Below are 26,551 nucleotides of genomic sequence, written 5' to 3' on the forward strand. Positions count from 1 at the left end.
TGACGTCTGCCACTGAAGCATTCGCATCCTCAAGAAAGGAAACCAAGTTAAAAGCTGCAGAGATGGGTATAAGTCAGCCAAAATTGTTCTGCATAGTGAATTAAATGCAGTCACTTTCTGCTTCGTGCTGCGATGTAAGAATCAATGCTTCGTACTCAGTGCAGTTCAACGGCATGACTCACATTTTGGCAACGTAGCCACTTATATAACGAAGTAGTCTGCAGTCGCTCCTCGTTGAGGCATAGTCGAGATCACTTCCAGCGACAAGCTGCTGCCCTTAGCTGCTGCTTCTCTCTTTAATTCACTAAGCATTTGCCTCTGAGATACCGCTGCAGCGGATGTCCCTGGATTCAAGAGAGTATTGAAGGTTGCTTCAACCGGTTCCTCTTATCTGGTGAGGAAATTGAAAAAAACTTATGCAACTCATGGTCGCAAGGAACTTCTTGGGGGTTGGGTGGTCATTGCAAGCGCTGCACTAACTATCCCAAATATGTTCTCCAAGAACTCTTGACTTAACCGTGCTGTCATTAGGTACCTGTAGGCTAAAGTTGTCGTGATGTAGTCCAACAAAAGGATAGGGCTTTTGATAGTAACCTTTTGCCTAATTGCAGTAGATTGCCCTAGAAACCCTATATCAGACTGTTTGTGTTCGCCTTCCATTCGGCAAGGTAAGCGAGGAATGCCGAAAGACAGTCAGCAGGCAGTGAGTTGCTCCGCTGCGCGTCCCTTGAGTGACATGCAGACATGACTGCGACGATGGTGTTGACCATCCTGCATTTAGAAAGAAAACGGGAAATGCGTCATTATGTCTTCTCGAAAAGTGTCCTTCCAAGAATATCCCTTTTGCAATATCGAAAACTGAGCTGTGCCTATTACCTACACAAATGTCCCTCTAGAGCGTTTGGCGCAAATGAGGCCGAAAGTCTTCCTTTGCCTGTATACGGACTTAGGCATATATATATATATATATATATATATATGAGAACGTCGAAGTGCTCTCAGTTTTATCCTGACCAATGCCGTGTGGTATACGTCATTTCACGTGTTGTGACACGGTCTGCTATGACGCGTAAACTGCCTGGCTTGTTTTGAGAAAAAAATCTTACCAAGCTTCACTAAGCTCATTCTGTATCCCACGAATGCTCAAACCTCAGGCGAAGACCGAGATGTTTCGTCGCATGCATTCAAAAACGTATTCCCGATTTGCTTAAAACTACGGTCACTGCGTTTATTTTATATATTTAATCGAAAACTGCAGGATGTGGCGAATACTGTCTTTCTTTCTCTGAAGAAACAAAGCACATGTATTACTTGTGGGCCGAACAGCTGGTAGGCCATGCGCATCTTCTCGAAGTTGTTCGGGTTTAGATGGGTTTCGGTTATGCCGTGCATGACTCTCAGGGTCACCGCGCTACCGTCTATCTCGTGCACCCTCCTGCGTTTATCTTTGCGTACACGCGTTCACATCATTTTGACTGTAATGCATTTTCCCAGGCGTTCTTATCGAAAGAATAAAGAGCACAAAATCCTTGTCAGCTGCGGAATGTTCTAATTAAGGTCGGCCGTACAGAAGAACCACATACGCACACAAAAAAAACATGGTGTATATATATGAGGTTAACGTCCCCAAGGGACTCACGCTACATGGGAGACGTCGTAGTAGAGGGCTCCGGAAGTTTCGGCGACATGGGGTTCTTTAACATGCAATAACTTCGCATAACTGGGCGCGTTGCGGTAAAAACATATGACTGACGGAGGTCAACTTCAGTGATCTTAGCAGAACTCGAAAGTACAAAATTTTATCCTGCTCAGACCGCTACGGCGCCTAATATATTCTAACTTCTCTTATTTCAGACAAACGTAACTGTATGCTTTCCCCACAGCAATTGAATTGCAATCGTGCATGCCCGGCACCTTTTTGTTTTGTAACGAGGCCCCGTACTTTTTCCTCCGATGAGAAACAAATCTATAGTTAGGAAAGAAATACAGATATCAAAACCCAACCAAGCCATCGGGTGTATTGCAATTATGTGAGAGGGCGTTGTTGCGCCTGCACTTCACCAAGTGGGGGAAATCAGTCACGAAGTGCAAGAAGCGACCGCTGTCTGTTGGATGCCTGATCCTACCTGTAATTGAGGTAGCCATCATGCAGATTCACAGAAATGTTCACGATCTTTCGATTCCACGATGCCCCGTCACACGTGACGAAGTCAACGTGGAGGCCTGCCTCATCTGCAAGTATCACGGCTTCGGCAAGAATCTTTACCAGAACTTCCCCTTTCACATTTCCATGTGTGCCGAACACAACAATCACTTGCGTTCACTTTCCCGCGAGCGGTAAAAACATAATAACCATGCCGTGGTCACGCAGCTGCTCTCGTTCACTGAGTGGCTTAAAGGGACCTAAATAAACCATGCCTTCGACGCGGCCTAATGACTTGGCCGACAACTGCTCTCAAAGTTTGAGTTCGTCCACAAAAAGGCCTCAATGTCTTCGAAAAACCTGCGTAGTTCTTGTTTTTGCCTTCAAGGAGCTAAAAACATTATTCGATAAATCCTAAACTATATTTCTAGCACACTAATACTTCCGCAATGTGTTTTCACATTTCAAAACCAAAAGTTGATTTCTTCTCATATGGTTATATAATATAGGACTTGATTTTTATAACAACGCACTCGAGTACCGAATTCTTACTGAACTCCATCTCACGAGTGCTTTCCCCTTTTGCTGCTCTGTAGAATTGCAGCGGGGCTTCGCGGGAAGACCCACCGTCCTGTTTTGAAATATCTTTTCGCTTAGGTTGCGGGCCTTTTCCGCCATTGTTCTGACTTTCTTCCCCAAATTCACCCCCTGAGCCTTCGCTGTTGCTGATGCAAGTTTTTCTTTTGCTGTGGCTGTTTAGGGCGCTCTATACGGCGGCGGATGCTATCTTAATTCAACTTGTACTTCTTTCTTATCAGAAAGAGTCTTGCCTCTCTGCATGGGTGACACTGGGCACGTGCAAAAGAAACGCAACAATTACGGCCACGTTTACAACACTTTGTAAAACCTACTTTGCAGATCCGTAAATACTATGGCAGGCACATGTACTTCACTTGCTGTTTTCTATATCAAATAAAAGCATTGCAATAGGCAGCAGTACCAGAAGCGTGTACGAAAGCAGATTACAGCGAATTTGCACTGTAGTAAATATGAAAATATCGAAATGGGAGAAAAAAAATATGTTTCCTCAACGAATTAGTAACGCCGGGAAAGAAGCTATAAGGAAGCTGCGTGAACTCGCCTACTTCGATCGTGGTTGCTGCGTCATCAATAGCGTGTATCTGGTTTCTGCAGAAATGCACATCGAATCTGCCTGCATATCCATTAAGACTAGTGGGGCACGTCCATAAGCATAGGGGGGGAGGGGGGGACGCGGGCCGCCTAATATCAAACTCTCCATTGTTCAGTCGTGTGACTGTGCGCTAAGCTATACAAATCCACGGCGCTTCGAACTATAACATATGCCGCCTCATTAATATTCCCCCCGTTCACCCAAAGAAACAAAAATACAAAGTCGTGGCTACGTGCATGACAGCCGCCAAATTTTGGGGGTTGGAGGTTGCGGATCAATGAAGACCAATAGTTTTGCTAAATCAGTGTTATAAAATTCGGTAAAAAGCCGAGTATTCTTGCTATGCAGAGCATAACTAGCTGGGTGCTGAGCACCGCGTGGTTCCACTCGGTGAAAAAAGGAAGGAAGAAAATACAGCAGCCAGTGGAGAGATGTGGTGGTGGTATTGTTGCATAAGCCGTGCAAATGTATGATTTCAGGCAGGCCTTTTGACTCTTGTAGACAGGGATCACCCCATCACGTTCTCTTGGCTAAGCACTTTTTTTTTAATTATCAAAGCATAGCGCATTTAGCCGGCTCAGTATAGTCTTATGAACTGCCTATATTGGTTGCCGACACGAAATTATGTATAAGCGTCACAAAAAAGTTTCACGATCTTGCTACTGCTACAACTGTTACGTACACAAGAAGCGGTAAAACTCGATCTCGGGTATACATCGCATACGAAGGGAACTCGAACCATTTTGATACGTCGATATTCCGGGATACAAAATATACCAACATAAAACCTTTTCTGTAACCCATAAGCGCCTATGTGATGGACCTGGGAAATTAAGCAGCATGCTTCCTGCTGCGATGGACTACCACCGACGTACTGGCAGCTCATCTGCGAAGCGCGCATGTGTGTCAGGCGTCGAAAAGAGGGACGCACTGGGCTCAGTGCCGCTCCGTGGACACGAGCCTGTCCCCCAAATATTTGATGGGTATATGTCGATGTGTCGTAGTTCGCGCTGCTCATACCTTGCAGTAGCATCTCGCGCTGTGTGGTACCATGTGCCGTTGGATTTTGCACAAAATCTGCTGCGGACGGTGCCTTACCAAGAGACGCCTACTTCTGTTACTGGGACATCAAAGGGCAATTATGGACACCTTTAGCAGACCGTGTTACGTTTTGCCATCTGCGTTAGCGGAGTTCGCGATCCCTCCCACCAGCATTGCGAACGCGCTTCAATGGCCGTGACGCGTGGCAGCGTGACGCGTGGCAGATGGCGCTAGTAGCTCGTCAAATTAGCGCATGCCCATCACGTCAGGACCAATCAATGCGGGATCACGGCCGGTGGGACGAATTTCGGAACTCTAGTAACACTGAAAACACGCAATACGAACTGCTATAGGTGTCAAATACCTCAATTAAAATAAAGTGTAGTTGATCTCCCAGTGTTCTTCGGCAGCAAAGCAGAACAAGCGAGAGCCGTCTCAAGCCTTCGGCCGGCTTGGCTGGCTTCAGCGCATAGTACCTTGTGCCCTGAATGCCAGCTTCCCCGTAAGATAGCAGTGTCGCGCTGAAAACAAGCGCAAAAGACCGAAGGCAACTTTCAAGCAGACTCGACGTCCACCTTACCAGGCGGTTTTACAGCGTTAGCGTTGCCATCAGGTGCCGAAGGCTGCGCAGCCGACACTGATCACAAAACAAAAATCGCTCAGCTCAATTAGGAGAAAGGATGTTGCAAGGCTACGGCACGAACTTCGATATATACAATAATTTTTCACTGAACAGGAATTCGATAAACTCCGAGCAACATTCCTATGCTTTTGCATGAAGTTTTAATGGGATACTCTGAGAGTTAGCTATATGTAATAATCAACTGTACTTTGGCCTGTCGCTCAAACCGGTGCGCAAATCCGGCTATAACACCTAAACACGGTTCTTAGAAGCAATCTTTCACATCCTGTTTGCCTTCAGCTTACAGCGTATTTGTTTCGAGCTACTTTTGTAATGACGGCCAAAGTATTATCATTTCAGCGCTATGGACTAGTAAATAAACAGTAAATGCTGGGAAAACGGCCAGACAGACTCTCAGCAATGGTGAATTCTCGAGTGCAGGTTTAATGAGGATTTGAAGTACTTCGAGAACATTTATGTACGTGTGGTAGGTGAACGAAAGCTTTTTTTTTAAAGAATCCTCTCCAATAGGGCAACAAACTCTGCTTTCGGATAATGCAGTCCACTAGGACCTTGTCCTGGCAGAAGAGTGCACAGCGGGCTGCTTCTTTCGCTAGGGAGAAGAAGGATAGTGCAAGCGTTACACCCGAAGGCACTGCTTAACTTACCAACGTATCCAGCGATATAAGCTACACCGGAATATGTGACAATGGGTAATGGGATGACACGAGATGCAATCACTTCCTTCAGCTCCTCGGTTAGTCATTGCAGCAGAGCAGAAATGATTTTTTTCGGCGTCGACGCGAAGTGCCTTGATTTTACTCCAAGATGAAACGTCCGTCTTGACAATGTGGTCAAGTGTCGCTGTTATGGCCCTCGTATCTAGCGTGTCGTTCTCTTCCGCACATTAGCCTTACTTACCCGAAGAGAGCCTTTATGGGGTCGCTATTGAGATTTTTAGTCAGAACGGAGCCGACATATCTCCGCAGGAGGTATTCTATCACTTGTACAGTAGACTTGATGAAATGCAGTGCCTGAAAGGTTTCTTCAGTGAAAGTGTCGTTGTTTAACGCTTTAGAATTTACTTGGATGCTTGCGATATAGCAGGTGAACACATTTGTTAGCCACTGCAATCGAGTATCACCAGTGTTATTTATTGGCCTCCTTTTACCGCTTCCAGCACAAGAAGCGTCATGAATATCAAACCATTCTATGATTGTTTTCCTAAAAAACATAATATCATGAAAAGATTTTATTAAAACAAAGTTTGTTTGAAATTAAAATAATGTTAATAATACAAAACTATTGCTCATTATAAATAAAATAACAGTGAAAACTCCACCTTACAGCGTTTACACATAATGTTATAGTAATATTTTATTATTCAAGCATTATGCAACTTGCAATACATTTGTGTAAAAGCTATTTTCACCATCAGTGCTACCTATGTGGTTTCGCATCTAGTGCTGAAAGACAGCTTTGCCGTTGCAGACGAGTTGCTGTTATGATAGCTTAGAAAGAGTTCCGATGTGATCGCTTCTCATACAATTTTGTATTCCTATTCTTGTGCAGGCTTGGGAAAAATTCGGATTAAAATGAGTAAAAGTAGCTACCATGCCTAGTTTGTGTCATATGCTTGTGGAACGTTTGCTGAGCGACAGTGTTTTTTATATAGTCTCAGCTGATGTCTGTAGTACACTGACATGCCGCTGCAGCATCTACCTTCTGTGTACATTTCGGGACTGCACTCAAAACGAAACACGCGGGCGACAGCGCGAAACAAGGTAAAAGCCACCCGCAGCCGCGGAAGCAGATGCGCAACAAACAATGAGCAGGTCGCGCCCCTTGCGGAGACGGAGAGCCTAACTCAAGGATAAGAGCTTCCATTGCATGATACTCTCTAACAGCATGCACTACGAGTGATCCTATTTCCGATTCCGCTTTTCCGTGGTTGCCATCAGAGCTCATCAATACTACCAGTTGCAAAACTTCCCACGAGGCCCATGCATAAACAAAAACGGCCGTTTTGATTGGTCAAAATTGAGATGTTTACGAATAGTGGCGGTACCCGCGGCCATTAAAACAGCGTCTAAATTCCAAACTGTCTGATTTTTGATAAATGCACAACCATGATGGAAAATAAAATTAGTTGAAGACTTGCAGCAGGAAACGTTATTAGGATAACAACCATATAGATAGTTAACGGAGTCGTTCGATGTATTGCTGTTTTATACTTTTTTGAATAATATATAGGCCTGTGATTCTACTCGCAAAGGTTTAGTGCCTAGCGCGACGCCCATATTACAAAAAAAAAAGGAAAATGCAATAGAAATCGGGATTCGGAAGCTCTTCCCACCGAGAGGTACCGCAATTCTGAAATGCTCGTGTGACGTCACAAAGTGTATACGGAGGATCGTATACACTTTATATACACGAGAGCGCCCGCTTTCGTCGACCTCTGACCGCCGCATGGTAACCTGAGTTGTGCAGCTTCCGAAGGTAAAGCTGAGTCACCTGCCATTGCTACTATTCCTCCTCCTTCCTCATGAAACATGTGAACTGTAACAGGTGAAGGCATTGTACTAGAAGCATTACTTGATACAGGCACTGTTGTTTCCGTCATGCAGCTTCACTTGTACGAAAAACTACACAAAGTGCGAACTCCTTGCACTGGCCTTACATTACGTGTTGCCAATGGGGAGCATTACAACTCTTCTGCACAGTGCTTAGCCTGAATCATCATTGACGGCATGTTGCACTACAATGAGTTCGCTCTGCTATTATCCTGTGCTCATCCACTCATCCTCGGCAGGGATTTCTTCCCCTCTCACTCTTGAAGTCATTGAATGCACCACTGCTGCATATTCAGAGCCCGCTTATTCCCTCTTGGTTATTGTCGCCTATCAACCATCTCCCGTCTCCTGTCAAAGGGTATCATAAGCATCGTGTCACTACTTCGATCCTCCAGTAGTTCTTCTCTTCTCTTCGCCTTCAACACCACATCAGAGCCCATTTTTCTGCGCCGTCACTCTACTGTTCCTTCAGTCTCTTCCGCAGAGCCTGTCATCCTTCTTCTATTTGCACCTCAGCTCGCTCCGATACATCTCCTATTTTGCTCAGTGGAGAACTTTGCAACATGATGAGCACCGACCTCACAGCAAACAGAAGCATTGCTCGGTGTATTGACCATGCACGCAGCCTCATTCGACGTGAGGTCTCGAGCATCGGGTCAAACCGCTGCAGCAACGAATCGCATCCACACCTACCGATCGGGCATCGTTTGACGCCGGCCATATCGTGTGTCTTCAACCGAGCGCAAGGTTATCAAGGAAAATATTGCTGACTTGCTCGCCCGCAACATTATATGCCATTCGTCTAGTTCTTGGTCATCACCCGTTGTTTTAGTGAAGGATGACGGCTTGGTTTGATTCTGTGTAGATTACCGTGCTCTCATAGAATGACTCGTAAGGATTTGTACCCCTCGCTAGAATTGACGACGCCCTCGACTGTCTACAAGGTGCCCAAATTTTCTCCAGCCTTGACTTACAATCAGGGTACCGGTAAATTCCCATGCATGAAGATGACAAAGAGGAGGCTGTCCTTGTCACTCCGGATGATTTATATGAATACAATGCAATGCCCTTTGGGCTCTGCAAGGCTCCTGCAATTTTCGAGCGCACGATTGACACAGTTGTACCAGGGCTCAAATAGAAAACGTGTCCGAGTTACATGGACGACATCGTCATTTTTTCTTAGACATTTTCAGATCATCTTACTTGACTTGGCTAAGTTTTGACAGCACTTTCCAACGCTGGCCTTCAGCTAAGCACAATGAAATGCTGTTTTGCGTCAAAACGTATTAAAGTTCTTGGTCACCTCGTTAGCAGCGCCGGAATTAAGACTGACCCTGAAAAAACTCGCTGCTGCACTGCACTTCCCACGTCCGACTCGGGTCAAAGATCTACGCAGTTTCCTGGGATTGGCATCCTACTTCCGGCGCTTCATCAGCGATTTCGCCTCTATTGTCTCCCCATTACATGCGTTTCTCCTCATGGATACACCCTTCGTCTGGTCTCATGCTCTGACTTCGAGTCTCGTCCTCTGCCATTTTGGCAATAAAGCTCCAACCGTTTTGCACATCGATAGTCACGGCATTGGCACTGCTCTTCTGCAACGCCAAGACAGCTCTACGGAAAACATTGTTGCCTATGCAAGCCGCGCTCTGAGTCCCGCGAACTAAAACTATACTATTATGTAGCAGGAATGTCTGGCCGTTAAGACGTTTTGTCCATACCTGTACGGTCGTCACTGACCACCACACCCTATGTTGGTTATCCTCAATGGAAAACTTGTCTGGACGTCCCGGGCGTTTGGTTCTCCATCTTCAAGAGCACAATTCTTCACAATTACGTACAAATCGGGCAAGCAGCACAAAGACGCCAACGCTCTCTCATGTTGCCCACTGCTTCGCCATCAAAATATATGTCTTCGCCTTCCTCACCTGCGCCTTTGAGCCGCGCCGTTCAGAGCCTACAGTCATGCAGCTTTTTATCTCCGCCTCCGTTACTCCTGCGCCAGCAATAGGCTGTCATCTCTCCCACCACCTACGTGCTGATCCATACTGTCGCAAGCTGATTGATCGTCTGAGTGGCATTACCAGAACTCCAAATGCCTGTCTCCGTCTCCAGCTCAAAAATTTAATGCGAAGGAATGGCAAACTATTTTGGCACAACTACAGCCCGCTAGGCCACGCCTGGGTTCCCGTAATTTTCCGCTCTCCACCTTTTCAAATTCTGCAAGCCTTTCACGACGATCCCAACGCTGGCCATCTTGGCTACATGAAAACCTACGACCGCATCCAAATCCTTTTCGTAAGGCCTGGCCTCTCAACCTCTGTATGGAAATACGTCGCGTCTTGCATCCATTGCTAACGATCCAAATGGTCTACGTCACTTTTGGCCGGTCTCTTGCTGCCTCCCCCGTGTCCTTTCACGCCTTTCGAAACGGTTGGAATCGACTTGTACGGACCCCTGCCTTTGACACTAGCGGTCAACCGCTGTGTCGTTACTGCGGTCGACCACCTCCCCTGATACGTTTAAACCACAGCTCTTTCTTCCAGCTCTGCTTCTCAAATCCCCAACTTTTTTCTCCCCATCAGACTCCTTCGCCATGGCGCCCCGCGTCTCCTCCTCAGTGATAGTGGAAAGTCGTTTCTCTCCTCAGTGCTCGAAGCAGTGCTTCATGCTGTGGCACGGTGCACAAAAGTACATCCACTTACTAGCCACAGACCAATGGCCTCACAGAACGCTTTCATCGCACCCTTTCCGACAAGGTGTCCGCATACATGCACCCCCGTCACAACAACTGGACCCTACTCCCCTGTCACCTTTGCCTACAACACTGCCGTTCAACGAACCACCACCTATTCTCCGTTTTTTTTTTGGTTTATGGCCGTCCCCTCTTTCTCGCTCGAAGCATCTTTCTTCTCTGCTACCACACCTTCTGACGCACCTTCCCCCGAATAATTCGTTTCTCGCATTACTCACTGCCGTGAGCTTGCCCGCCTCCAAACTTAAGCCACTCAAGCTACCAGAAAATGCCCTTAATATTCGACCCCCCTCTGAGTGCCCTCGCATCTGTGGCTTTTGTGCGGAAAATTGATTAGCCGATTTATTACGACGAAATGCATCGAAATGCCTTTAATGCCTCATCGTTGTCGACAGAAGGTTGTCAGCAGAGGTGTCACGCATTTGAGAGCGAGGTTAAAAATAAATTAATAAACCTTGTCGCCGCCGGAATCGAACCTCGATTCCTTAGATACCCAGCCGGGCGCTTTACCAATAGCGCCGCGCTAGGATTTTTTTTTCAACATTTGAACACATTTTTTATTCGCTCAGTGCTGAAGTAAGTAGTGTCAATCCATTGCGCCACCGATGGTTTTTTTTTTTTTCCTTGCCACCGTTTTAGTGAAGTTCTGCTAAGTCGTATTCTAGTTATGTTGTGTCGTATGTTCCAAATGGACTTTTCGCCTACAGGCTGATTACTCTGTAAATAATGTATATAACTCTACGCCGAATTTAAAAGCATGTAATAAATACCATGCTGAAAAAAAAATGCGCCACGCTCGGATCGCACAGCGCTCTTCATAATTCTCCTTGTCTACCGTGAAGATGAACGCGGGATTCCGCGAGTGACAGATGCTACTGCGACTTTCCTTTCCTGTAAACGAATTATAAAACGCCGATGAACTTTAATGCGTTTCATTAAATGCTGGTTGTGTTCGACAAAAGAGCGATCGACGTACTGTCACGACAGGTCATGACGTCACCGGGTGATTCATGCATATGCAAAGCTGATCCCGCCGGGCGTACAACCCAGGCGTCCGTGTGGCGCCTTTTATTTGTCGCTTTTTCGAACGCAGCACCACAATTAATTATCCAAGTAAACATTAAAAAAAAAGTGCCATCCCCAACGCTTTCCTTGGCCTCGCCCACTGTTGGCTTCTTTCCTTCATGTATTAACGAGCACCCTCATTTCCCCTTGATTGATCTGCTTGTAGCTTACAGGGGTCTCGGTTCCGGCAGTCTTGAGGCCATAGGTAGCGTAAGAGGGTTCTAGCACAGCTTTCGCCCTCTCTCTTGATCACGTTCTACGTGACGCTGGCGGTAACAAAGGACGTCCCACGTCCGCCGCTATGGCTGAGGGTGGCGCTGGTGAACACTCTCAAGGTTCGTATACTGACAACATAAATACCCAAAAAAGTAGCAGGGGGGACAGCGGCCGATGTAGCTCAGTTGGAAGAGCACCGGACGCGTTATTCGGAGGTCGTGGGTTCGGATCCCACCATCGGCACGTTGTTTTTTCTTCTACTTTGTGTCTAATTATCTTTCCCTTAAACAGATTACATTACTAATTTCTGTAATTATCCAAGTAAACATTAAAAAAAAGTACCATTCCCAACGCTTTCCTTGGCCTCGCCGACTGTTGGCTTCTGTCGCTCTGAAAGCTAAACCTAGAAGTATCCCATAAAAAGCGTCCTTGGAAAACAAAGGACAGACCGCCGTCGTCTAGAACTGAATATCTGCGCACCATGACCTCGCGTATTCGTTTCTGAATTGTTTATACACGCATGCATTTTGCTCGTAAAATTGGCTGGCACTATAGTTTCACCGATATCCCTTTTCTTGTCTTCTAGCTTTAGAAATCTCCGAATTTGTCAACTGTGACTAGAATTTTGAATTATTTTGACGCAGACCAATGCGTACTCAGCGTCCTTTTAATCACTGTAGAGCCTCCCCACTTTGTAGTCGCCTTATTTTAGTTAAACCCTCGTGGCAATTAAATGCTTGTTATCAGAAATGGTTCTCATTTTTGAGCCAGCTAGGATTTACTTATCCCTTCAAACTTACAATGTGCAAAATGAAGGGGCATAAACAATAAAATATGTTTTATCAGCCATACTCTAAAACTGACAGCACCTTGTTAGAGGGTCAGAAAACTTTCTGCATATTTCGAACAGTCCCTAATACATCGAGGGAAACATGCGTGGTGATCCCATAAAAATGTTGCTTGTCCCGTATCAGCCGAAATTTACGGTTGTTTAATGGTACTCAGAGACTCAGACGGCACTAACAAAATGTCTTATCACTGTGCTCTCACCATGGCACGGGTGATGCTGCACAGTTTTGCTCCTGAGTGTACTGTCACACACATTAGAGCGTAGCTGGTGTGTATACCATGTTTAAGCAACAGCGCAAAAGGAGAGAGACGAGTGGAAGGAGGTACACAACGACGGCGGAGGTGCACAAAGCATTTGTGTACATCCTTCAACTCGTCTCTCTCCTTTTGCACTGTTACTTAAACATGGATGATCACCAACTAGCCTTAACCTCCGTTTTTCTACAGCTCATGTGTAACCCCTCCCATATTGGTCGCATGCTCAGACTCGCATGATTTTACCATTGCTGTTCGTCGTCTGAAAATTTCTAACACCGGCTTCAACCCTTTCAGAATATAGTGTTTCCTCTTTCTCCGTATACTCAGTCACTGGCAAAACCCTTCCCTGTTACCCTGGTGCTTTCGTAATATGCATCTTCTAGGAATGCAATGCCACAAACGCCAAGAGTAGATCGGCGAGCTTTCACCACGGCGCAGCTTTTAGACACACACACAGACAGGCAGCTGTCAGCTGTAAAAAGAGCACATGGTGGGCGCATGGTCAATCCCGCCTAATCTGGAGCAGAACAGTGCAGTTTGCATTGGCGAGTCTCTCATAGACAACACTACCAAGCTGACGTCTCGCACCAGTCAACTGCTATGCCAGTTTGAGAAATACTGTACGCGCACTAATTTAGTATAGGTACTGCCACTTCCCTCACGGCGAAGTGTGAACAATTATAGACATTTAGTATAGTAAACTATTGATTCCGGATCTAAGCGGAAATAGGTTAGTGTACCGTAACTAATCATCCGAGTTTCATCATCCACAATCCCGCTATAGTAAACTGGAATATATTAAAGTGAAACTCAGCTCTTATTTTTTATTGCATAAGCGACTCTACATTTTTTTATTTATATTAAACCCGTTTGTATTTAGACATGAGTATAGTAAAAGGGCACCAAAACATAAATACCTCAGGAGATAGGACACCAGGCCTCCAGGGGAGCCCCAAATAACAAAATTTTATTCACCAATATCACGTCAATGTCGTAGGATAAACTTCTGTCTTCCATATTTCCCCTTTATGTGTAGCCCTGCCTGTACGGTGAATATGTTGCTCTCGTCATTCTTACTCTGATTTAGCAATGTGCACATATAAAAATAACTAACAAATCAAATACGCTAAGAGTATGGTGCGGTACAATATAGTCGTAAGCAGCAGAGGTGCAGACTGAATGTTTCTTAATATCATATGTGTGTGAATTAACGCCGTTCGAGGAAAATAAAAAGGTTGGGCATTACTATTAGGACACCCTTACTAAACACTGACTAACAATACCTCAATCCCGCAACACGCAATTTTTGAAGTACTTTTGAAAATTTTAGATCATATGTCATTCTAAATTACAAAAACAAAGCTCTATGAGAAAACCTGACACCGACAATATTAAATTATGGGCAGTTCAATACGGTTACAGCGCAGCTGTTTGCTGCAGAATCGAGAGCTTCTCAATACCTGGGCCAAACTACAGCAATAACCCAAAGCAAGGACACAGCGAAAGGAAATAACATCAGTAATCGCTAGTATAAGTCAAGATTATGTGAAATGAAAGACCTGAACTGGGATAAAAATATCCGTTTGCTGTCGTGGACTGAGAAAAACAACGTGAGAAATAAAAATTTTTGTGAACCTCGTTAAGGCACCCACGTTTGTCCTGCAGAGTTTTGTGGATGGAGCCATGACAGACAAAGGAAGTCGAAAATGTAGTCGTTAAATGCAATCCGCATTATTAACTCTAAGTATTGGTCAAAGCTGCGCTCTCTAAAACTTGAGATGGTGGTGAAGAAAGCAATTATTGTGCGCTGTGCACAGTAAAGTACACAGTATGTGCCACATTCCCAATGCGCAACCGTGCAAGCCAGGCATGATCCCAGCCAAAAAATGTTTGTACGTACCCTGAAGCAGCCTCGTCAGTTTAGAGTCTCGGCATGGTACGTGGGGGTCGCCATCGCATAGAGCGCTGATGACATTGCCAAGTGACGAGTGGCCTCTGTTGATTTTGATTCCTGTGAACAAATTAGGAGTACACACTCATCCATCTTTTGACACTGATAATGAAATGTCAGCTATGGGCCAACCAAACAGCTAAACCCTAGAACACGATATGATTTGATATCAAGCGTTGTATCTTTGAAAATGAAGTACTAAATTACAACCGTGTGCTGTGATCGCAATGGATAATTTACTATTACACGTAATTCGCTTATCACAAAAGCCATGTAGGACACTGGTTAAGACGTCCTGAGTCACTTGCGTGAGCAATGAAGCAAAGTATTGAACCTCGTAGAGAAATATTCAACCCTACATGTAGTGTATGAAATCTGGCTTTCAAACCAAATTATCGAAACGTCGGCTATAAAAGCTGCATGGAGAACATTGCGGACTACAAGCTGCACAAAAACTGTACATTCTCGTCCAAAAAATTCGATATCACTGGATGTGTTACGGAGCGTAACAGTAGCGCACCCTCATCTGAACTATTCTGCCTCAGTTTGACTACTGTGCCTTTTTGCCTTCCAGCTGCTCGCCCTTTCCCAGCATTAGAGCCATCCACCAACAACTAGCAGCTTAAACATTGAAACAGTGGCAACAAACCTTCCTTGAGCCTTTCGCCAACTGCCTTAGTTTTTCCAGCTCGTTCAGATCCAGCGAGATACACTATATGGAACTTGGCTAGCCTTGTGGAGCCACCATCTCCTTTGTCCCGCTGCTCTACAATCATGGTGGAGATTGCGTGAGACCGAGATGACCGCAAGTTTATGTTGGTCGAAGCTGTGCTTCGAGATGCAGAGGCATTCTCGAGGAGCTGGATTGTCTCTTCGGGAGTGGTCACACTTACTTCCGTCAGGTTGGTCGCCTGTTCATACAAGTTGAAACAAAAGCACAGACAGTGTATCAGCAAGCGTTCGCGCTCAACGTGAAAGCTGAAAATGGGATCAAAAGAAAGAGCAAACATTTCTAGTACCACCCTTTTTTCATCTGAGAATAAGCATGCAAGAAACATTGCACTGTTTAAAAATACCAAGTATAGAGATTTCATCATAAGGTCAACTTGCGAAACCAAACACGGGCACAAGAAAGGCAGCGGGAAGGAGCGCTTCGTCCCGTTGCATTTCTTGTGTCCATGTGCGTTTTCGCGCCTTGAACATGAACTCTCACCAACTAGCCCGACAAAACGTTATTTCAAGGTAGATATTTGGTCACAGCCCATTTATAAGTTTAGGAGAAGGAAGAGAATACATTTATTGTGAGGCTGAAATGATTTGCGAAAGGAAAGTGGGGATTCCAAGACGCCATTGGCCCCTGCCACTGCTCGAGCTCTCTGGATCCGGGGCCGCTCCTCCAGGTCTGAGCTGGACAGGGCCGCCTTCCAGCCCTCCCTAGTTGGACGTTATAACTGCTATATTTGTGTTTTGCTGGCAAGCCTAGACCATGTGGCATAGGTTAGCATACTGCCCGCAGAATTTTCACCTACCCGTGAATGCCGGATCCACGTACGTGTTTTAGTATGGCGAGATTATAAAACACCCGGTTTGAAACCTTGGCGGCTCACGGGAGCTCTCCCCTGCAGAGGCGGAAATAAGTTTCAATCTTCGCATAAATTATGAGCGGGATTGTTATAGTTGCTGCGGTGGAACCGGATTATTTTAGCGGAACCACGGGTAGGAAAGCTCGGGAACCGCGCGAGCGGCCTCGTTCCCCTCCACAATCTGGCGACCGTACGCCCACATTATCTGTTTTTTTTTTTTTTTTTTTTTTACAAGTAGCTGAATCTGAATTGCTCGTATGTGCCAATAATATTCTGCACGTGTGTGGCGCTATCGTACCCCTCACGTAATTTCGGCAAACCTGTTGCGAGTCCGACATTATAAACGCTGCGTCGGAGTGGGTGGAGGCCAGTGCAATCGCCACTTCCTCCAACATTATCGCGTCACTAGTTTTTACCGAGAGCCCGTTCACCTGTCTTTCTTCGTGCACAACAGTGATGGTGCAGATGCCGTCCTCGCGGCGGACCCGCTGCATCCACGTAATATATGTGCCTCTCTTACTGCCATAGTTATTTTGCATAAATGTGGCTCTGCAGGCTTGCAGCTTCCCCTTATTATGCTCCCAATTCATGTTTTTAGAGAGCGGCTTTACCATAAAAATATTTTTCACATATCCCAGATGTCCACTCTGTTTTCGATGATGGGGAAAAGCCCGAGAATTAGGTCTCACAGGTTTTGCCAGCCGATGCTGGTCACGGACAGTTTAGAAATATGCTTTGTTCTGCGGGCCTCAACTGCTCCCGTATGCTATTATGGATCCCGATTTGGAGCAGGCACTCCGCATAGGTCCTGGCCGGGAGTCCTAGCGCCTTTTTAACCGCCGCCCGAATCACCGCGTCAAGGGTTCCACGGTCGCTCTTCCTCAGCTTGAGGCAGGGCGCCACGTATTCCCCACGAGTGACGCCTAACGCCTAAACCAGGCAAACGGTTTCTTGTTCAAGACGTACACCGTTCTTGCCGGCGATCCTGCCAATCATCCTACTAATTTCTCCGCAGGTGGACTTTAATTTTTCAGGGTCTTGAAGGTGTTACTCATGTTATCAATTTGCAATCCCAATACCCGAAGTATGTCCATTTCTGGTATCGGATTGCCGCTAACGTAAATGTGTATGTTTTGTCCTAGATCTTTAGGTTTTGCAATGTGCAAGAGTTCTGATTTATTCGGAGCGCACTCCTCTCGGAAGGCTCCCACCATCTGCCCTAAGTTACCCATGGAACGACCAGATGCTAACGTCGTACTCGTAGATGGCGTGGCGTACGCCATTCACTGGCGTTTAGCCTCTCTGGGAGCGCTATGAGGGCAACGTTAAAGAGCAGCGGAAAAGAACAGCTCCTTGAGGCGTTCCCCGTGTTCCCATATCGATTAGCCCGAATTTTTATTGCCTAAGCAATACTACGCCAGGTTTCAAACCGTAGCGTAAACCTGACCGGTAGCCACGTTTGACCTTTACAGCGACCGTAGATGGGGCCCCTCTTCAAGCCGTCGGGTAAACCCGGTCGGTAGCCCGCCGCGCCGCGGAAGCAGGAGAAGAAGAAAGAAGGAGGAAGAAGAATAAGAACAGAAAGAGAAGCTACGTCGGCTTTGCTTACGCAACCTACTGGATTGAACTGAAGCTGAACCTCAGCTAATTTTTCTATTGCCCAATCTGATATAGGATTTCTGATTTTCTAAGTTTTTATGTAGCTAAAATATTTCTCGCCGCAATTGTTGCCGTTTGAAATTTTCACTTTTACAATATTTAACGTTTTAAAAGACCATCATCAGGTCCAGGGTCGAAATCGCCCTGTCTCTGAACTCTCTAAAAGGGGATCAATAACTTCCCTATTGATTTGGTGCCGTACATCCTGCGCTGATAAAAGTGGCCGGAAGCCGAATATGGAGGGCGGCAGTAGCCCATGCTGTTCCAAATAGTCGGACAGCCTTTGCCTTACTGCCACCTCCATGAGCTTATCGGTGCAGGACGTGAGATGGATTGGTCTTAAATTTTCTTTTTTATCTTTATGCCCGGCTTTGGGATGAACATTACTATGGATGTTTTCCAGTCATTTGGTAACATCCAGAGTCCCAGCAATCATTACTGGCCGTAAAATCTTCCAGGGTTTGATCGTTGAGGTTGGCCAGAAGGCCGACCGTTATCAGGTCGTCTTCCAGTGTCGTATCTCGCCTCATACTCATTAATGCGGTTTTTATTTCTACAACGGGGAATTCTACATCCTAATTATGGTGTTTTTTCCCTAGTGTATGTTCTAAATTCCTCATCTTCATCTACGGTCGTACATGAGTGTTTCTTTTAGTTTGCCGGCGAGCTGTGATCCGTGCCTTGGAAGTCATTGAGTACCATCCTCAAGTTACTGCTTTGTTTGCCTTTGGATTTATTAGGTTCAATGAAGCACCTCCATACCCTACAGAAATAACTGTATGGGGCAATAACCTCACATTTTCTCACACAATCTCATTCAGTTCACATACAAGTCGTATATAATTGCATCAGGTCTCACAGCTTGTTCTACATTATCATAAATTATGTAGGATATTTTATGATAATTATGTGAACCGTATGAGAGTCGATGCGATTAGATGAGATTTTATGAGGTTATTGCGACGTAGAATTTTTGGTTTTTCAGTAGGTTACTGAAAACATGTGAGGCAATATCCTCACATTTTCTCACACGATCTCACTTAATTCCATAAACAATCACATACAAGTCGCATATAATTGCATAAGATCTCATAGTCTCTTGTATATTATTATAAATTATGCGAAATATTTTATGATAATGATGTCCACCGTATGAGAGTCTAGGCGATTAGGCGAGATTGTGTGAAACTATTGCCTCGTAGAACTTTTGGCTTTTCCGTATGGCTGAGAAGGCTCCATGTACTTTTCCTGCTGAGGGTGCCTCAGATGGAATCGCATCTGGATATCCAGATGGTTTTTGCTTGAGATCACACGCTTATGTTTCTGCCTGTTTGGTTAGCTGGCAAATTAGAAATTTAAGCTTACAGTTCTGTATTAAGGTTTAAGAGCGCAGCACAATGCATAAGCACTACATCATTGCTAATGCGGGTACCCCAAAATAGGAGCAGCCTATTATAATCACGTAACTATATAATCATAGCCGACGTACTTCGAGCTGCACGCTCCTAATCATGCTGTTAGCCCAAAACAATTTAATGCACTAGTGAAGTCTTACCCTTATCGTGCCAGCGTGATCCTCCCGTATCGTCAATGGTTCTCGGAATGAACTTTTGGAGAATAAATCAAAAATATTTTCTTTGTATATCTGCGAGAAAGTAGAAATGACATTAAATCCATGACAAGCCAGTTGTACAACTACAAACCTGATGCCTCCTGCATTTAGGTTCACTCTGTATCTCAAAGGCATGAAAGAAAATTCAGTTGCACTCGAATATTCGCCTGCTTATTCAAGGAATTTGCAGTAAAATAAAGAAAAAACCCTTGATGTAGGTATTACATACAGGGTTACTTCAAGAGAAATAGGCATATACACACAGAGCAGAGCATAGACAAGTAAAAGCTTGAAGGGTCAAGACTTCAAGCAAATGATTCATCAGCCAGAAGTTGATGACTGTGCTTGGTTTGCCCACAAAGTCTACTACGATCGCGCTCGAATCGAAGCAGAGCTGCATCTTTTTGCCACTCAGATTGCTAAAATAATATAAACGCCGCTTATCCCGCCTATGTGGTGGTTGTGTAAAAGTTTAAATCAATAATTCCTTCAGAAGCAGCATTCATGTCTTTTGACGACAAGCGCAATGGCGCAATCTCGTTGTGCGATGCTTAGGAAATGGTCGAATTGTGCAACACATTAGGGAACAAAGCTTCTCTATTTATAGGGGAACTCGATCAAGAAGCACCACTTGGGAATGAAGTCTTCATCTCAACAAATATATCGGTGGCGCTTCACTCATGACCTGATTATCGACAGTCATATATACATACAGCAGAATAGCTCTCACAGCTTGGCTCTTTAAACTTTATTGGCCATATTTAGTACATTTTCGCGAATTACACGTCTCGCATTTTCTGTCTTGCATACAATGCACTCACCTCGAGGAGAGTAGCTCGCACAAGGAATATTTCCTCTATGCTTGTCGTGATATGCTTGAAAATATTGTCAACTATCCTGGCGATAATGCTCGCATCGTCACAGCCGGTGTCATTGGACGACGAGCGCGTTCCGATAGTGAACGTTTTTCCAGAGCCCGTTTGGCCATAGGCGAGAACGGTGGCGTTGTAGCCTTGAACATAAAAGATACATTCTTGGTTTCAAACATAATCGCTGACGTGAACTCATTGAAAATGTAAAATTGGATCTATCAAGTATAAGCGGATGGGGGCCTGATAGAAAATTAGCAAAACGCACAAACCGTACCTACAACTAAGAGATGAAAAGGGGGCGCCTCATTTCCTGACAAATTTGGGTACGACGACAATACGGACACGAAGTTAAAAAATTTATAACGTGAATCTGCTCAAAATCAAAGTCCGAGACAGCCACTGCCTTAGCTTAGGCGTGCATGCGACGTGTGATGGATGTGCACTGTCTGTATGCGATGTAGAGGGCTTGGAACCAATGGCAGCAGTAAGGCTTTCTCTTTTTGAGAGCACTCCTGATGCAAAAATGATTACAGAATGCGCATTCTTCAAAGAAAGCCCCAAAAAGAATAGAAAATCACTTTTACCTAGGCCCTCTTGGTTTTCAATGCCATACGTGTTCTCTCGTGCACACACCTCGATCACGGCGATTTCAGCTAACAGACGCCTAATAGAAATGTGCAACACGTACTAAACTGTTCAGTTTTGGTACACAATATGATGCATATTGTTGCTACTTGAGAAGCGCATTACACTGCCAGTGTTTTTGCTGTCTCCAGTCTGAACTCTTGCTGCATGTTGCACTTACGGTAGTTCACCAACTATAGGCAAATGAAAGAGTTATGTGGGCAGAGGAAAAAAGGTATTCAATCCTTTATGACTTTTTTGTGTCTGCTGTAATTTCATTTATGGCATGAGAGAAATCGAACATTTTTGTTGCAAACGCTTAACCACACGCACTCTTCAAATTTGCTGGGCTGGCTCAATACCTCGCTACGAGTGGCTTTCAAACCAGCCCCAGGACAAGCTTTGCACGCCATCTCGGTAGCCGGTTTCTTCTCATGCTAAGTTGCCAGACTTTCGGGCTACGCTTCGGATGTCGCCGCCTTCATACGTTTTGACAAGGTTGGACTAAATACGTTAATTAGGCCTCCATCCTAAGCAAAGCCTAAATCACCCGTTACATACTTCGCTAAACCTAACCATACGTACAAAATACGCGAATTAAAATTTAAATCAATGAACGCTAGATCATATATTTATATCCATTTATGCTCTGAGCCAAGCTAAATCACCACTAAATGCTTTAGCTGCTACGCAGAACGTCCCCTGAATGAACGAATCTGGCTCCAAGATCACACCAGGGGCCCTCCTTTCGGCATGGATTGAGAGAAACTGTAACTACATAATTTATAGGCTTAGTTTGACATTCGATGACACTAGAGAAGCAGATAAATGACGCTGTTCAGCAGATAATATGCGGCAGCGATATAGTGCCATGGCAAGTTCTACACCGTAAAATGCACCAGAGGTATTTATAGTGAGTTATAATCCTGGCATGCAGGACATTTACTCTTCCGTTCGCCTGCCAAGGCCTGCTAAGGTACAGAATTTGACTAGTTTGAGATGTTTCGCTATCAAAGAGCCCATTTCATCTCTTCCATCAATAGATGGGTTTATTGAAATGGAAGGCAGAGAGGCTGGCCGGAATGTTTAAAATCTGGCCTGCTACTCTGCCCTGAGGAAGGGGAGAAGAGAGAGGATCAGATGGGTGACGATGTGGGAGAAGGCCTATGGAAAAATTATACAGGCACCATAGTTCGCTTACAAGCTCGAATCGAGTCTGGTGGCGCACCAAAAACGGCAGACAGCCCGCACTGCCTGGACACCCTTCCCCTTGTCCTTCCAAGCGCACAGCAGCAGCTCCTCCGACAGAGGCCTCTTATCCAAACGCTTCGAAGAAACGGAGAGAACAGTTCTTTCACGCGCATATATCAAAATATGTTCTGGGTCTGTACCGTTCTCTTAAGACAAAAACCTTTCAAGGATCACGTCGAAAATCTCGCGCACGCGAGATTGGTTCGCCAGATGTGTCCGGCAGACGTCGCAATTGGTTCTAAAGTCGACATAATTTATCCGGCCAGGACGCCGAAATACGTTTTGACGTCGACATAATTTCCCGATTCGGCTACTTAAGACTAGTTCCTATAAAAGCCCAGTATGGTCCATGTAAATCCTTTTAGTCTCGCGTGTCAAGCAGAGGAGTCCTAAGATGTCGATGTCACCGACCACGACACCAAAGGAAAGAGAGAAACGAAATTATAACGAGTACACAAAGACAATATACAGGTAGAAGAGAAGAGGTAGAAGAAAAGAAGGTGCAAACGCTCTCGCCATTAAGCTCTTAAGTGAAATTAAATGCAATCCTGTAATTTGTTTGTAACTGTGTTTTTGTTGTATCTGAATGTGCGTTGAATTTACTGGATAAGGAGCCTCACTGTCTGACGATCGTCTTTGACTCTCTTCACCTCTCAAAACAATAATACATGTACAGGTGCTGTTAAATTTCGTATCCATTGAAATTCAGCCATTGCGCAGTCATTTCAAGCCACAAAAATTTGGTTGTTGAGAAAGTGTTTGCTACGGCTGTAAATACATTACAATGATTAAATAAGGTAGAAAATGTTTTATTCTGCATCTGCAGATAATTTAAACCAGTGTAATGTGCATGCATGGAACCACTTCTGTTTGCTGTGCGTGTTTCGGAGCTACTCACAAGAAGATATTATTGAAAAATTCCCACCGATTTTAATAAAGCAACTTCTTCACGCATTACTGTTGTTAAGCGCCTTTGTCAGCCGTTTCTTTACTCGAGGATTAGGAGCGCGCTGGCACACATTGGCCATCTTACGCCTTGTGTTGTTGCGGTGCTTTATCATGCTCTACACAGCACCAGAAGAACAGATAAGTGGTGCAGGAACACTGCGGTCTATCATTGCTTTTCGGAGCAAGACAGCAATGACCAGCGTTTTGTTCATTACCCTTAAATATCGTTTAGCGTGGAAAAGTTCATTTTCTAATTCATCGTGCTAGGCAACAAAATAATTCAGCCTAATTTAGCTATACTATGTTACTACCTTAATAACGTCTTCTAGAAAATCAACCACCTATACGTCACCACCATACCTAGACAGCAAGGCAAGGGAAACCAGGAATACTGGTTTAACAAGATTTGTAGGCGCTTGAAAAATGGCGCTAATCTCTCATTTCAGAAAGGTAGCGAGTTCATCAGAACCTGACATTATGACAAATGTAGTAACAATTTTGGCACTACAACAATGCGCCAACACCGTTGTTCTCTTTAACGGCCATGCAAGAAAGGTAAATAACGATGCTGCTACATTTTCGTGTCTCCAGAACCAAGTTTACCCGTGGGATAGAAATGAAAACTTTTAATCGTTATTTTTGTGGGCAGGCTCTATATGCTCACCTTCAAATATCCTGGGCAGCAGGCTGGAGACGCATGCCTCGTAGACCTCAGCCTGGCTCGATTCTTCTCCGAAAACGTAGTCAAATTTGAAAATTGTTTCCCCACGTAAAACTATAGTCTGTTCATTCGGCACTGTCCGTGTGCAAACTTGGAACCCTTCCAGTACTTCATTGGACACTAGTGGGCGGCAGCGCACCGCCACTTTCACGGGGATAGTTTTCTCCATTCCGGTTTTGATTGAGCAAGAGGTCTGCAGAGAAAAATGATAATCAAAGGATAAAACTTTCTCCGAAAGCAGCTAACGAGGAAATGAAAGAGAAACTTTGGAGGTACAGCAGTAGCTTGAAACATTACTACAAAGAGGTGTGCTGCGCATCTGGCATTGCAATGAGTTGCCGCAATTCACTGCAAATTCAAAAATGAGCCGACGCATTCATTCAAGAGCCTCACAAATCCGGTACGTTAAATCTCCAGCGCTTAAAAGCAGATGAATGCGGAAAAAACAACAACAGAGAATTGCTTAAAGAATACATCTATGCTCGATTTAAATAAGCAGGAACAGAGAGAGTGGTTCAAAGCAGCAACCAGCTGACGAATCTGCCCGTGCACAACTATGGCGTCCCTTTCATGCTTTTAAAGTGAAAGCTTTCCTGGCTTAGTTCCGCGAGTTTCGTCGTGGTCGGCCAAGGCTTTAATTGCGCATGCGCCATCGCTATGGCAACCAGCTGCGTCGGCTCTCCACGCCGGATCTCCACAGCGGCTCCGGGCTCCCGCATAACAACGTGACTAGCCGCAGAGCTTAATATACGCAGAAGCCTGCGCGCTTGGTAGGCAGACGCACCATGGGGGTGAACGTGGAGCGCATGTGGAAGGGCAAATCTAATCTGTTTAAGTTAGGCTTTGGAGAAGGAAGGCGAAGAATCTTGGCTAGGTATCTCGGAATCATGGACACCCAATCTTAATTAGGTCAAGGACCCTTGCAGGCCAAACTCCCGGCCACAGCAGCCTTGGCTTTCCTAGCGCATTGAAGCTCTCGCGTCTCTTAGATGTCAATCATAAGAGAAGAACGGCGAAAGCCTACCCCTCATCTCCTATCATTTGCCTCCCATCGCTAAACATTGTTACTTCTTTTTAGTTAGTTGCGGACACTCAGATCGTCGTTTGACGTATTGGTCGTTTAGTAGTCATGACGAGTCATGTCTAGTCATTTTAGTGCTTACCATTCATAGCTAAGCATTTTTACTCATTTACAATTAGCTACGGTCATTACGATCGTATACTTTTGCATATTGAGCGTTAGAAGTTAATTTTATTCATCATTAATAATCATTATTAGTCGAGAGGAATAGCCATACTTTATCGAGGCCTATAATTTTTATTATTTACCTACCCGCTTTAATTCATAACCTCCCTGATCGTGCGCCCGCTATTTGCGAGTGACACATCAGTGCACAGTTGCGATACACAGGCTACGCGCATAGTTTATTCATTTTTAAAACTGCTGGAATAAACCAAGGACCGAGCGAGAACACAGAAACACACGCAAGAGCTGCTTTTGCGCGGCTTTTCACTTCATGAGCGTAGAAAGGTTTTCGCATTAAAAAAGGTATTCGCATGCTGCCAAGACGTGAGTGACCGCTAGATCCCCAGGTGTTCGAAATAATTCGCTACTATTCCACTATGGCACAACTTTCAGTACCTCCTACCTCTCTTCCCTTAAGGCGAGGTTCCGGAGTGCACCGAGAAGTGTGACAAATACCCCGCCTTTACGTCTTATAATCTGTATGCTGTGCGATCTCAGTGCACGTCAAAGATCTGCAGGTGGTCAAAATTACTCCGTAGCCCTCTACTACTGCTCCCATTGGTGTTTTCGTTCCCACATTTCTACTTTCTCTTACGATGCGGTCAGCTGTCCAAGGAGAAAAGTCACCGATACAGTGCCTTTTATGCTAAAGCATAAGGGCCCCGTGTCGCAGGAAAGCCGGTACCGGCGTTGTTTTTCTTCTCCGCTGTAACGCGAAAATCCAAAATGAACGAAATAAAAGTAAATGAAAGTACTCCGAACATACCGGGATTCTTTCTCCTGTGCTTCTTACTGTGAGACGAGCATGCCACCAATACATCAAAGATCCTCATTATTTCGTCTGAGTAAAGGGGTGTTTTGTGTAAGCTTTGTCGCACACTATGTCATTAGAAATGATCTGTTACGGAACTAAAAAGAAATTAAGCAAGTAACAGTACATTTCCGAAAATTTTGCGCATTGCTAACATACAATTTGATGGCGATATCATGCCGGCGAAAACCAGAACTCTATCTAGTACGACTTCTTTAGTGCAGATGGCGCCACCACGTAGCTAATGGTAGATTTCTTTGAGCGACACGATCTAGTTATAGTAAACAGAGAAACGAAATGTGAAGGCCAAATCGCGTGGGAATTCTGCAACAGGCAAACGACCATTGACTATTGTCTAATGTCGCAGGAAATTTATAGCAAGGTCACAAAATTGGAAATAGACGAAGAAGGGGAGTATAGTCTGGGAAGTGATCATAAACGTATTAGTCTGCAGATGGGGCCCTTGATGAAAAGAGAAATGGAACTTAGAAAAAGCACAAACGCAAAATTAAATGACGATCAAATAGCGCAGATAGCAGCAGACATAGAGGAAGCAATA

General features: G+C 44.9%; 1 protein-coding gene across 1 annotated transcript; it reads right to left on the reverse strand.

The window, feature by feature from the left end:
- Window positions 1-629: 629 nt before the first annotated feature.
- On the reverse strand, window positions 630-24,104 carry LOC146184007 (chromosome-associated kinesin KIF4-like). The gene is made up of 6 exons (XM_084608472.1): window positions 23,879-24,104; window positions 20,341-20,531; window positions 15,315-15,576; window positions 14,615-14,725; window positions 2,127-2,232; window positions 630-771 (listed from the first exon to the last, which is right to left on the reverse strand). The coding sequence occupies exons 1-6, from the start codon at window positions 24,102-24,104 to the stop codon at window positions 630-632; spliced, it is 1,038 nt and encodes a 345-aa protein (XP_084464598.1).
- Between the last annotated feature and the right edge of the window lie 2,447 nt (window positions 24,105-26,551).

The sequence above is a fragment of the Amblyomma maculatum genome, chromosome 7, assembly GCF_055883805.1.
Source record: "Amblyomma maculatum isolate TAMU_Amacu chromosome 7, ASM5588380v1, whole genome shotgun sequence".
In the NCBI taxonomy this organism is placed as follows: domain Eukaryota; kingdom Metazoa; phylum Arthropoda; class Arachnida; order Ixodida; family Ixodidae; genus Amblyomma; species Amblyomma maculatum.

What these genes read in the sequence shown, in the direction of transcription:
- LOC146184007 (XM_084608472.1), bottom strand. Translation starts at nt 24,104, where the DNA reads ATGGAGAAAACTATCCCCGTGAAAGTGGCGGTGCGCTGCCGCCCACTA. An exon ending in TGCGAGCTACTCTCCTCGAG is followed by an intron (nt 15,577 to 20,340) that starts GTGAGTGCATTG and finishes TTGTATGAACAG; the next exon opens with GCGACCAACCTGACGGAAGT. An exon ending in GATGGCTACCTCAATTACAG is followed by an intron (nt 772 to 2,126) that starts GTAGGATCAGGC and finishes TTCTAAATGCAG; the next exon opens with GATGGTCAACACCATCGTCG.